At 47.2% G+C, this 14,049-nt stretch overlaps 1 protein-coding gene across 3 annotated transcripts; it reads left to right on the top strand.

Annotated features, from left to right (window-relative positions):
- The first annotated feature begins 7,164 nt into the window (after window positions 1-7,164).
- Window positions 7,165-14,049, top strand: LOC123353917 (keratin, type II cytoskeletal 5-like). 3 transcript variants are annotated; one of them, XM_044995408.1, is made up of 10 exons: window positions 7,165-7,704; window positions 8,768-8,982; window positions 10,958-11,018; window positions 11,461-11,556; window positions 11,806-11,970; window positions 12,200-12,325; window positions 12,907-13,127; window positions 13,617-13,651; window positions 13,763-13,798; window positions 13,895-14,049. In XM_044995408.1, the coding sequence occupies exons 1-10, from the start codon at window positions 7,165-7,167 to the stop codon at window positions 14,047-14,049; spliced, it is 1,650 nt and encodes a 549-aa protein (XP_044851343.1). The 3 variants fall into 3 exon arrangements, with proteins under 3 accessions (XP_044851343.1, XP_044851342.1, XP_044851340.1); XM_044995407.1 differs by having other exon boundaries at window positions 13,763-13,822; XM_044995405.1 differs by having other exon boundaries at window positions 13,763-14,049.

The following is a 14,049-nucleotide window of genomic DNA, read 5'->3' as shown; positions in this document are numbered from 1 at the left end:
ACTACCGTGAATATGTGTACGCAAGTGGGGAATCACACCCCTACCTTCAAGTGTGGAGGTAGCCACAGAAGTTGGCGCGGGCCTGGGGAGGGTGAGGGGGCCCTCACCTTAAGGCCAGATGAGCTCAGTGACAAAACAGACATCTGCCTCTGAAAGGTGCCTTCGTTCACATGGTGTACCTAATACATTCCTCCAGCCAGCTACTTAGAAACACAATGTTTCGACAACAGCCTAGGGTGGGGGCTGTATTGTCATGATCAGTCACCCCAAACCTGTAGCTGCAGCTCCTTGCACTTTACTTCTGCCTTTTATCTGTGGCTTCTCCTTGGAATTCCTTTCTGATGAGTGACAGTCCCCACCCTATGGTAAATGCTGAATGGAAAGTTTCATTTGTTTCCTTTTAAGTTGGTTCGAAGAGTTTTCTTTTTGCAATGGTCTCCACCCCAGCTAGTATGTTGCAAACGTAAAAGGGGGTAACCAGTGAGTTTTGCAGTGTGACTTGGTGTTAAGGGCTGTGGTTTTCAAAGAAGTCTATGGGATTTCAGTAGGTGATTGGCATATGCATAGGTACGGGGGGACTGGATGCAGTCATAAACTAATTCTGGCTCCTTATTTTTCACCCATCAGGGGAGGAAACCGTTTAAACCTGAGGTCTTGATTCTCCACTGCTCTGCTGTTTGTGTGGTCATTCACGGTTGTGCAAAGGGAATAGAATGAGGGACCAATAGGCTGTCAGCTGCACGAGTGAATGGCTGCTGTCTTTGCTGATGCACTGTGGCCCTACGGAGCTAAAAGGATGAGCTGCTACAACCTGAGCTAAAGCCCACAAGCTGCTGTGATGATAGACTCGTATCCTCTGTGGATCGAGCGAAGAGGGGGATCTGCAACAGGCTCGCCAGTGGGTTACGTCTGCACAGGTGCAGCAGATGACCCAAAGTGCAAGTCAGATGAGAATCAAGCCCAGAATATTGTCTGCAAATCAAATATCCTTTGGGCTTGATCCTGCATTCTCTTCCTTATGGGACTATCCTTTACTCGTGGTTTCTGGGACTGTGAATAAGTCTACTCAGATGAGTAAAAGTTTGCAAGCTGCAACGCCTGGTTGACCCACCTGCATTGCTAGTCTAACACACTCGTGTGAGATATTAGTGCAAAGGCGAGTCTATGAGATAACTAACCATGAGGGCTTGTCTACATGGAGACTCGGTGCACAGTGAGTTGGGGTGTCAATCTACGACGCACTCACTGGGCACGTGGACCCTGCTACAGTGTACCAAAGGGTCTGTTGTGTGCTTTGACCTATGACTGTTTTCGGGATCTGGGCTACGGGAATAATATCTCTAGGGCCATGTCCTGCAATCGTCCTGGAACCAGGGGCGGCTCTAGTTTTTCTGCCGCCCTAAGCACGGCAGTCAGGCAGCCTTCGGCAGCGTGCAAGCGGGAGGTCCGCTGGTAATGCGGATTCGGCGGCTTGCCTGCCGCAGGTCCACTGGTCCCGCGGCTTCAGCGTACCTGCTGCCAAATTACCGCCAAATCCACAGGACTGGCGGACCTTCCGCAGGCAAGCCGCCGTAGGCTGCCTGACTGCTGCCCTCGCAGGGACTGGCAGGGTGCCCCCCGCGACTTGCCACCCCAGGCACGTGCTTGGTGCACTGGTGCCGGGAGCTGCCGCTGCCGGGAACTCAACGAGCCTTCTTGTCCTCTCACACCAGTTTTACGTGGCTGTAACTCCACTGACTGCAACTGACTGGTACAAAGAGGCTGGAACAGGCCTGGGGAATGAGAGGGGAGACCCTATCTTAAAACCAGATTCACCCAATATCAAAGCAGGCATCGGCCTCAGAAAGGTGCACTTGTTCACATGCCTGGAAGCACAGGGTGTGTAAATGGGAAGAGAATCAGGCCCCGGTGGGGTGTTCACACGAGTGAAGGTTGCAGAATCTGTCCCTAGCTTAACTTAAAAGTCCACGCTTATAGTATAATAGCTGCAAAAAACGTACCTCATCCAGTGCATCAAACGCCCCAACAACAATGTGGGTGGAACGAGACAATCGCTACACTCTCGAATGAACTCGCACAGAAAAACGATAAAAGACAAAAACACCCTGTCACCGGTGATTGATGACTTTTCACAAAGTGGTGGCTCCATATCTGACACCTCAGTCTTCGTCCTCAAAGCAAGCCTGCCCAACACCTTCAAAAGACAAGCCTGGGAGCTGAAATTCAGGGTTCAAAAAAGAACTAGATAAGTTCATGGAGGATAGGTCTATCAATGGCTACTAGCCAGGATGGGCAGGGATGGTGTCCCTAGCCTCTGTTTGCCAGAGGCTGGGAATTGGGTGACAGGGGATGGATCACTTGATGATTCCCTGTTCTGTTCATTCCCTCTGGGGCACCTGGCATTGGCCACTGTTGGAAGACAGGATACTGAGCTAGGTGGACATTTGGTTTGACCTAGTATGGCCATTCTTATGTTCATATGTTCAAAATCATGGACTCAGTAGAGACACTGGTTTTATGTCTCATTACAACAATCTGTTCCACCTTGTATTTAGCTGTGACATTCTGATTACCTTTCCCAGACATGAAGAAGAGCTCTGTATAGCTCAAAACTTTGTCTCTTCCACCAACAGAAACTGGTCCAATAAAAGATATTACCTCACCCGCCTTGTCTCTCATAAATTTTTTTTGACATTTAGCGTTTCATATTTTAAAAATAATATTTCACTCAATAGGTTTTAGAGAAACAAAGATGAACACACATCAGTACAGAACACAAAATCTTTCTGGGATTACAGATGTGTGTCCCCATTGCAAGTTAGTGGGAGATCAGGGTGTTCACTGCCATTCAGGACTCATCCCTAATCGTTTCACCATCTCATTATTACAGTCTGCTGATACTTAGGCATGTTAACAATAGGACTGGAGGTTTCCCAGGGGTATGTGTTTGTGAGATCACTCTGCCTGTGTAAACAGATTCGGCATGAATCATATACTTCTTGAATTAGCTGGAATGCACATACTGTCTAAAAACATCCCCCCGCATGAATGTCAGCTTGAAACTGGACAAAACCCAGATTACCTTGCCAGCTGAATCCACTGTGAATCCAAAAGCAAAGCAGGTGGCTTGCAGGAAGAGGAGCCTGGAGCAAACAGCCAAGAAAGACGTTTGCCATTGCTAAACCTCCTTGCCATGTGCAGTGACAATCTAGATGAAAAGAGCCAAAGAGAACTGGTAACAATTGACTACACACAAGTACAAAAAATCAGCAGGTTGCATTCTAGAAGCCGGTATACATAGTATTGCAAGCCAGTTTCAGTTCTAACCCCCTTGTCTTCACAAAGCATTCACCACCTTCCAAAATGAGCCCCTTTCTGCTGCACGGTGACTGCATCCCAGAAAATGTGAATTAAAAGTCTTCCGTTGTTTTTTTTGGGATTAAAAATATCCTATTGAGGCAAGGCTACAGCAAAACGGGCGGCAGTTTGAATGGCAAAATTAGGAAAGGCGGTTGTCCTAATGAAGGACTAGTGTCTTTGATTCATTGGGCGGCAGGGTAATGGTTTTAATCTAACAGGGATATGACTATTTGAAAATGGCCTATTAAACATACTCAGCGGACGATTTCCTTAATTTTACAGGTGTGGCAACTACACCCCTTCCCGCCCCCTCCCCTGGGCCTGCCATGCCCTCACTTCTCCCCTTCCCCCCAGAGCCTCCTGCACACCAGGAAACAGCTGATCGGGAGGTGTGGGAAGTGAGCGGGAGGCGCTGATTGGCGGGGCTGCCGGTGGGCGGGAGGTGCTGGGAACCAGAAGGGAGCTGATGGGGGAGCTGCTGATGTATTAGTGTGGCTCTTTGGCAATGTACATTGGTAAATTCTGGCTCCTTCTCGGGCTCAGGTTGGCCACCCCTCATCTATGTGTATAGCACCTGGTTTAAAGAGTTTACAAATTCTCCTGGAAAATCCATCAGGGTCTATATACTGTGCAGTGAGAATAGCAGCAGGTAAGAGAGTTTTTCAAGTGCCACAGAGCCAGCTTTGATTGTCAAAGCAGCGTCAGGTGCCAATCTCCTTCTTTGTTCCCTCTAAAGAAACGAAGACTGAGCTATTTCAAAGCAAGCTAGGGGACGCGTGCACCCGGTTTCCTTTGATTTTAATGGCAGCTGTGGAAAATCTCAGCCTAAATACATACAAAATATCCCGAATGGAGTAACCAAGCTGCGAGATCAGACACTCAAAACACAGTGTAGTTGTAGCAGTGTGGGTCCCAGGATATCAGAGGGGCAAGGTGGGTGTGGTAATATATTACTTCACCTGCCTTGTCACTCAAAACTCAGGGCAGTCAAGGCTGTTTTAGCAACGTTATCTCAACCGTTCTCCACACACGTGCCCAGATGGGCAGCTAGTGCAAAGTCCATTGACTTCAGAGAAGCTCTGACAATTTACCCCCGCTGACGCTGTGGTCCACTGATTTCAGTGGTGCCACACTGATTTACACCAGTTGTGGGGTGCGGCCCATTGATGCCAGTGGGGCAACACCACTTTACATCAGCTGGGGGTCTGGCATGTGTGGTATTTTCTATTCCTTTTTTTTTTTTGCACATCAGAAAATAACATAATGCAGCGTCTCACAACCTGGGATGGTGGGGGATGTCATGACTCCCAGGGAGATGGCAAACATTTGTGTCAAGGGTTAGAATCACAAAATATCAGGGTTGGAAGAGACCTCAGGAGGTATCTAGTCCAACCCCCTGCTCAATGCAGGACCAATACCTAACTAAATCATCCCAACCAGGGCTTGGTCAAGCCGGGCCTTAAAAACCTCTAAGGATGGAGATTCCACCACCTCCCTAGGTTGCAACCATCCTGCTAGTCTCATACTCCTAAAAGGAAGAGCAGCAAAGAGTCTTGTGGCACCTTGTAGACTAACAGACGTTTGGGAGCATGAGCTTTCGTGGGTGAATACCCACTTCGTCAGATGCATCATGCTCCCAAATGTCTATTAGTCTATAAGGTGTCACAAGACTCTTTGCTGCTTTTACAGATCCAGACTAACACGGCTACCCCTCTGATACTAAAAGGGAGAGAACGCCTGGTTCAATCTTTGCTATATGGGAGGAAGTTCTTGTGATGTAACCCTACGGAAAAGATTCAGACATAGAGCCCATTAATGTATCAGTCTTTGTTTTGAACACATACTGTAAAATATACTGTACTGCTGGGTTACCATTGCTGGAGTGGCATTACCTTCTGGAATTCCCTGATTTGTTTTCAGTTGCTTGATTTAGCACTCTGAACATTGCACCAATGTTATTCACCTACCACTCCGGCAGGTTTTTCAATCCCATATGATTTTTCTAGATTTTGAAACATTTTCTCTTTCCAGATCGAAACAAAAAGGTCAAAGTCCCAACAATTTTTGTGAACCCAGAAAGTGGAAAAAAAAAAAAAGTCCGTTCAGGTCCATTGAAACATTTCATTTGAAAATTCTGAACCTTTTTGTTTTGATTTTTGACATTTTGTTCTCCTTTTCTTTAGGAGAATTTAAGTGAAATTTTGAAAGGGAAACCCTCAACCCGCCAAAAAACATTTGTTTTCCAAACTGTCCAAAAGGGCCATTTCCACAATGTGGAACTTTTTAAAAAAAAGCCATTATTATAGTTTTGACGGGTCAGCAAATTTTGGTCACTCACCCTTTCGGTGACACATTCTCCACCAGCGCTACCTGCCATGGCCACCCTTCCACCAGATCCCTCTGTTTTATGGGGTTTTCTTTATGGATACATTTTCAAAAGAGCTCAGCATTAGAAATCTGGCCAGGGGGTGGGCAAACCTTTTGGCCCGAGGGCCACATCTGGGTATGGAAATTGTATGGTGGGCCATGAATGCTCATGAAACTGGGGTTGGGGTGCAGGAGGGAGTGAGGGCTCTGGCTGGGGGTGCAGGCTGGAGTGAGGCCAGAAATGAGGAGTTCAGGGTGCTAGGGCAGGGGGGTTGGGTCAGGGGGGTTGGGTGCGGGAGAGGGGTCAGGGGTGCAGGCACCAGGTGACGCTTACCTCAAGCAGCGCCTGGAAGCAGCGGCATGTCCCTTCTCCAGCTCTGTGCGCTGCCCTGGCCACAGGTGTCACCCCTGCAGCTCCCATTTGCCGCAGCTCCCAACCAATGGGAGCTGCAGGGGTGGCGCTTGGGGCAGGGGCAGCGCGTGGAGCCCCCTGGCTGCTTCTCAATGTAGGAGCCGGAGGGGGGACATGCTGCTGCTCCAGGGAGCCTCAGCACGTGCACATGGAGCGACCTCCGACCCCGCTCCCCGGCTGGAGCGCGGGAGCAGGGCACGCCCCAGACCCCACTCCCCAGCAGGAGCTTGAGGGTCAGATGAACCCGACTGGGGGGGGCCGGATGTGGCCCGTGGGCTGTAGTTTGCCCACCTCTGATTTAGGCCCTCTCTGGGAACTGAGCCCTTTTGAAAATCTAGTTCCATGGGAGTATGTAAGTCTCATGTAAAACGAAAGGGTTAAAAAATCTAGAACAGAAAGTTTTATTCTCTCTCTCTGCTGCAGTGACCGGAGGAAACCCATTTGGCATATTGAACATATTATTTATCTTATAAATAAATTTAAATCTTATAAATGTATCTTATAAAATGCTAGCTTTGTGCCTTGAATAACACAGGTGAAAACCCCTTGCTTTTAAGGTCAAGATGGGCGTGCTGGGACCAGGCTTGGAAATGGCAACGCGTAAGGGCTGAACAAGCAGTGTTACAGCGAGACATGTCGGCAGTTTGTTCTCTGGGCTCCAAATGACGAGCAGACGCCGTGAACTCTTTGACACTGCCTTTCTTATTGCCTACGCAGAGGCCAAACGGCGACAGTTATTTCCAAACGGCAGGAGTGTTGCTCCGAAATGCAACTATTTCATTAGACAGGGGCGTGTAGGTGGAGTGACCTCACTGTTCAGAACGCTGCAGGGCATACCAAGCCCAATTAATCAGGGAGATAATTCACATCGCGAAGCCAATCCCAGTTCCTCAAGCAAATAAAAGAGGTAGCCTCGGCCCTTAAAGAACAGAGGTTCAGCCTATTCTTCTTTGTTCTGTTCTCTTCTCCAGAAAGCTCACTCCTTCCTTCCTTCCACTACTTCCATTTTACCCAGACCAGCTACAATGTCTCGCCAATCCACTGTAAGGTTCCAGAGCGGAAAACAGGGCTTCAGTGCCTCTTCTGCCATCATCCCAAACAGCTGCCGCACCAGCTACAGCTCCTGTTCTGTAGCCCGGGCCGGAGGTTGCGGCGCTGGCGCTGGCACTGGCGCTGGCAGGGTTGTTGGCGGTGGCAGTTGCTTTGGTAGCAGAAGCCTCTACAACCTAGGCGGATCTAAAAGAATCTCCATGGCTGGAAGCAGCGGTGGCTTTCTGTGTGGCGCTCCAGGCCCAGCTGGTTTTGCTGGTGGCGCTGGCTACGGATTCGGTTTCGGTGGCGGAGCAGGCGGCGGCTATGGGTTAGCTGGCGCTGGGTTTGGTGGGGGAAGAGTTGGCCTTGGGTTCCCTGTTTGTCCACCTGGTGGGATCCAAGAAGTGACCATCAACCAGAGCCTTCTAACACCTCTCAACTTGGAAATCGACCCCACCATCCAGAGGGTGCGTAAAGAGGAGAAGGAGCAAATCAAGACCCTCAACAACCAATTCGCCTCCTTCATTGACAAGGTGAGATATAAGAGTTCATCAAATTCTTGCCCTGATTGTTCAGTGGGGAGGAAAAACAATTGCGTTTCCTTATCAGCATTGTCTGCTCATCCACGAACAGAGCCTGGGGGCGAATCTGGCATAACCCCACTCATTTGGGTCAGGTCTATCAGTCCACTGCAGTTGACATCAGCATCTGGCCTGTAAAGGCAGTTACTGACTATTATCTTGTGTTATTAATCACGGAGCTGTCAAATGGCCAGTCAGCGGTGCCCTGCCCATTTAAGCTATCAGGGAACCACACCTCCAGACTTGAATTTTCTTGTTAAATTGGAAAGGTAACATTGAAACAATGCAATTAGAGTTAGGTGGTTCTTTTAAAGTCCAGGTATTTTGAGGACTTACCTACCTGACAGCATCCTGGTCATCTCTTTGTTGATTGCATCAGATTTGCCAGAACAAGCAGAAACAGGAGCATAACGAAAACCTTGATGTTCTTGTTGACCAATCCGCATGCATTAGTGGTGAAAGCAAATGTTAAACTGTCTTGTGGACTTTTTTGTACTCAGCCCAGTAATAAATATTTTAGATTTATTTTCCACTTAAGGGATTATTTTTCTCCTGCCTTGTCCCCCGTGTCATCATTTGCACGTGTGCAAAAGGCAACCAATCTGTCCTGGCATCATTTAAAAACCCACTTTGCACAGGTGTAAATGGCGAGGATATAAGATTTCATCGCTGTCTTGTCCTGATTGTTCAGTGGGGAGGAATATGGTATAAGGAACAGGGGAACTGGCTTCTAATTAGATTGAAATATGGGCAAGATCCGTGAAGTCAAATTTGCTACACCCATTTACACCAGCTGAAGATCTGGCCCTGACTATCTTCCTTACGACTGCCAGTCTTGCTCACTAGTTCATAGGAGCTCAGTGAGCACGGAGGGCACTCAGCATCTCTCAGGAAATGCTCAGTACCTTGCAGGATTGGACCCTAAACATGCATGGGAGTTAACCTGGATGACCCATATTATTTTAATACTTTTATGGAACCATTTTAGCATCTTCTGGATCCTTGTGCTTTTCAGGTCCGATTCCTCGAGCAGCAAAATAGGGTGCTGGAAACCAAATGGAGCCTGCTGCAGGAACAGGGTCAAAAAACCGTGAAAAACAACATTGAGCCCCTCTTTGAAAATTACATCGGTAATCTCAGGAGGCAGCTGAACAACCTGCTGAATGAGAGAGGAAGACTTGAAGGGGAGCTGAACAACATGCAAAACGTGGTGGAGGATTTCAAGAACAGGTAAGTCCATCTCCCTAGCTGCGCCCCATCACCATAGTATCAGGGGTGCTTAAATAAAAAAAATAGTACATCCACACGGTAATATCAGTCTGATAAGGAAGGGACAAGACTAACAAGTCACCAATTGCAAGGTCACTAGAGAGCTACATCTTATAATGTGACAGTTTTCAGAGGTTTCAGAGTAGCAGCCGTGTTAGTCTGTATCCGTAAAAAGAACAGGAGTCCTTGTGGCACCTTAGAGACTAACAAATTTATTTGAGCATAAGCTTTCGTGGGCTACAGCCCACTTCATCGGATGCATAGAACGGAACATATAAGAAGAGTACATATATATATACATACAGAGAAGATGCCATACCAGCTCTAAGAGGCTAATTAATTAAGATGACCTGTTATCAGCAGGAAAAAAACTTTGGTGGTGATAATCAAGATGGTCAATTACAGACAGTTGACAAGAGGTGTAAGGATAGTTATCATAAGGAAATAGATTCAAGTAGTGTAATGACTCAGCCATTCCCAGTTTCTATTCAAACCAGAGTTAATGGTATCTAATTTGCAAATCAATTCAAGCTCAGCAGTTTCTCGTTGGAGTCTGTTTTTGAAGTCTTTCTGTTGCAAAATTGCCACCTTCAGGTCTGTTACTGAGTGGCCAGGGAGGTTTTCAGAGGAGCAGCCGGGTTAGTCTGTATCAGCAAAAACAAGGAGGAGTCCTTGTGGCACCTTAGAGACTAACAAATGTATTTGGGCCAGGGATGGCTCTAGGTATTTTGCCGCCCCAAGCACGGCAGGCAGGCTGCCTTCGGCGGCACGCCTGCAGGAGGTTCGCTGAAGCAGCGGGATTAGCAGACCCTCCGCAGGCATGCCGCCGAAGGCAGCCTGCCTGCCGCCCTCGTGGCGACTGGCAGAGCGCCCCCCCGTGGCGTGCCGCCCCAAGCACACGCTTGGCGTGCTGGTGCCTGGAGCCACCCCTGATTTGGGCATAAGCTTTTTCACTCCATGCATCTGATGAAGAGGGTTTTAGCCCACGAAAGCTTATGCCCAAATACATTTGTTAGTGTCTAAGGTGCCACAAGGACTCCTCTTTGTTTTATCTTATAGTATATGTATTATATCACTTTCCCATGGTTAATTGGAAAGGCTAAAAATCTCTCTATAGAGTGAAGGGACAAGAAGTCCAGGTATAACAGTATTTTGTAGATGACACGTTAGGTGCAGAATCTACAAAGAGTTATGAATGCATTTTATTGGTCTGAGTAAAATAACTCACGGGCATTAGACTTTTGGAGACTGCATCCTTAAACTGTAAGGGAAGAAGCAGTGAGAATGACTGACTGCCAGAAAGAGAGGAAAAGAACAGAAGGTTTTATCTAGAGTGATAGTTCTCAACCAGGGGTACATGTACTCCAGGGGGTATTCATCTAGATCTGTGCCTAGTTTTACCGCAGGCTACATAGAAAGCACTAACGAAGTCAGTACAAACTAAATTTACATACAGACAATGACTTGTTTATACTGCTCTATATACTATACACTGAAATGTAAGTCCAATATTTATACTCCAATCAATTTGTTTTATAATGATATGGAGAAAATGAGAAAGTCATCAATTTTTCAGCACTGGGACACTTTTGTATTTTAATATCTGGTTTTGTAAGCAGGTGGTTTTTAAGTGAGGTGCAACTTGGGGGTACGCAAGACAAATCAGACTCCTAAAAGGGGTGCAGCTGTCTGGAAAGGTTGAGAGCCACTGATCTGGAGTACTTTTCTATAGACGTCAGTTTGCATGTTTTAACTGGGTTAGCGTAGACACACGGATCATTGCCTGAGTTATCCTGAAAACTAAAATTCAGATCCTGGTGACAGCTGAGATTAGCACGCACACAAAATGCTCTTGGGGAAGTTTATTCTAACAGGCTGCAATGATCTTGGTCAGTTACTTGCCTACACAAACGTTCCCTCTGCCCTGTTCCATTAGGTACGAAGATGAAATCAACAAGCGCACAACTGCTGAGAATGACTTTGTGACGCTCAAGAAGGTGAGTGTCGTTTGTGTAATGCAAGCCTTATTACTGTTTGTCTTTCAGCAACAGCTAGAGATCCGGGCACCGTTGTGCAAGGTGCTGTACAAACACACAGAGAGAGGCAGGTCTTGCCCCAAAGAGCTTGCAATAGAGAAGACAGACAAAGGGAGGATTATTAGCCCAGTGGAAGTGCAGCACAGGAAGATCTAAGGGGCTTGTCCAACATTACATAGGGAATCTGTGGCACACCTGGGAACTGAACCTAGCTCTTCAGAGCATCAGTCCAATGTTTTAACCACCAGACCTCTCAGATCAGCCCTTCAGCCACAACACTATTAACAGCTATTAGAAAATCCTTTACATTTATTCTCCTCTAGAAAATGAGTTTGGAGCTAATCACGTTGCTGGCCTGGTAATGAAAGTGCTTCGCTCATTTCAGTCCCTTACTGTCTTTCAGGATGTGGATGGTGCCTACATGAACAAGGTGGAGCTGGTTGCCAAGGTGGACTCCCTGACTGATGAGATCAATTTCCTGAGAGCCGTGTACGAAGAGGTAAGTGCTAGCAGCACGAGGTCTCTTTCATGGGTTTCAAATGAGGTTTCCCAGTGACGTCCAAAATTCTGAAGCTTTTTTTGCAATGACATGGGCTGTCTTTACTGTTCCTGATAGTTGTTTGAGTGGCAGCTCCTTACCTTAGGTTATAGCCTCTGCGTATGGTACATAGTAAAAAGTTCAGTTGTCTACGAATGAGGAAAAGTCTCTTTGACTCACCGTTCGCCCAAATATTGACATGAATTGCAGGAACTGGCTCAGATGCAGACGCAAATCTCCAACACCTCCGTCGTTCTGTCTATGGACAACAACCGAGACCTGGACCTGGACGGCATCATTGCTGAAGTCAAAGCGCAGTACGAGGAGATCGCTAACAGGAGCCGAGCTGAGGCTGAATCTTGGTACCAAACTAAGGTGAGTCACCATACACCAACAAAGGGTTGAGTCCCAACTCGCTGCACGTTCAGTTGTATATCACTATTATTGTGCTTCCTGATTTGTGTCACTGAGCATTCAGAGGGACCAATCAGGGATTAGGTGGTAACCAATTGTGCTAGTCACTGCACACACGTAATACCATGCAACGCCTGCCCCAAACAAAATGGACTTTAACGTGATTTGTGTGTCCCTTTGTGTACGGCAGTATGAAGAGCTGCAGGTTACCGCTGGCAGACACGGGGATGACCTCCGCAACACCAAGCATGAGATCTCAGAGCTGACCCGAATCGTCCAGAGACTGCGGAATGAAATTGACAATGTGAAAAGACAGGTAGGGCGCTCCGGAAAACACAGGAGGGTATTTTGTGGGCGGGTGCTTCATTTTCGCAGTTCCAAGCCTTAGGCCAAGTGGAACCCCGTTGATTTCTGCTGCACCAGAACTGAATCTGGCCCCTTTGGTCTCAAAGTAAAAATGCCACTAGGATTTGACCAGATTTTTCTGCTTTTAAATAAAATGAATAAATAATATAGGGCCAGAACCTCAGTGTCAATGAAGTCAATGCGCTTTAGGCCAGCTGGCAATCTGGACTTCAAAGGGTTAAGCTGCATGATACTATCCCTAATGTTTCCCCCATTGCAGCCCCTGGAAATGATTGCAAACATGTTAGATTGAAACACAGAGAGCCAAATTTTCAGTGGTGTCAATCAGCCACGTTCTGCTAAAGTTAATGGAGCTCAGAAAATTTACACCAGCTGATGATCTATTCCGAACTGTAGAAAAGTTGATGGGAAGAGATGAGATGCTCATAGATTATTCCAGCTTGATCTGCACCCAGACAATTGCGTACTGGGAAGGCAGAATGGTTTGATGTTTCCTACGGAAGTTTAGATCGATGTTCTTCTCTGCCATAGTGCGCCAACCTGCAAGCAGCCATTGCTGAGGCTGAGGAACGCGGTGAACTGGCCCTCAAGGATGCCCAGGGCAAACTGGCTGAGCTGGAGGATGCCCTGCAGAAGGCCAAGGGAGATTTGGCGCGTCAGCTGCGGGAGTACCAGGAGCTGATGAACGTCAAGCTGGCGCTGGATATCGAAATCGCCACCTACAGGAAGCTGCTGGAAGGAGAGGAGAGCAGGTGGGTGAAATGCAGCACATTCATGTCCGGATTTTAATGAGGTCAATGGGAACTGCAGGTGCTCAGCATTTCTGAAAACTCCCCCCTGAAGCAACTTCTCTTTATGCTGGAATCAATTAAAATGTTAATGAAAAACTTGGTCAAAAAGTTTTGAAATTTGGATGAAATATACTAGCAATTTTAAAAAAATATTTTTTGAAATTATTTTTGTTTGTCAGCCAGTGTGTAGAGAGGTTTTGATTTTTTGAAATGTCAAAAACAAACAAAACCCTGAAGGCTGGTCAAAAGGCTTCTGTCAAAACTTTTTTTTTTAGTTGGAAAACTGGGGTTTTTGGCTAACTGAAAATTTTCCTGGAAAGTGTCTGTTTTCCGCACAAAAATTCAACTACTTGATGAAAAATGTCATGGACATTTTTCTGCCTTTTTCAACCAGCAATGTCAATGGACATCACTTGAATTCTTACTTTCCTCTCTTCTCTTCCCTAACAGGCTGTGTGGAGATGGTGTAGGCGCAGTGAATATTTGTAAGTCACTTGAATATATATATTGTACAAACTGCCTTGCTTTAGTCTCCATTTGCCACTCAGTGGCCACCATCCGGTGAGATCTAAACACACGGTGCTTTCTTTTTGCAGCTGTGGTCACCTCAACTGTTGGAGGTGGGTATGGAAGCAGAAGCGGTCTCGGCATGGGAGGTGGAAGCGGTGTCTGCATTGGAGGTGGAAGCGGTCTCGGCATGGGAGGTGGAAGCGGTGTCTGCGTTGGAGGTGGAAGCAGTCTTGGCCTGGGAGGTGGGCTCAGTGTTGGAGGAAGCAGCTTCAGCTCTGGAAGCGGAAGAGGCATCGGCGGGTTGAGCCTCGGAGGCGGAAGTGGCTCTAGCATGAAATTCGTCTCAACTACCTGTTCCACCAAAAGAAGCTAG

This window comes from Mauremys mutica, chromosome 20 (genome assembly GCF_020497125.1).
Source record: "Mauremys mutica isolate MM-2020 ecotype Southern chromosome 20, ASM2049712v1, whole genome shotgun sequence".
In the NCBI taxonomy this organism is placed as follows: Eukaryota; Metazoa; Chordata; order Testudines; family Geoemydidae; genus Mauremys; species Mauremys mutica.
This window is presented reverse-complemented; position numbering and strand designations above follow the sequence as displayed.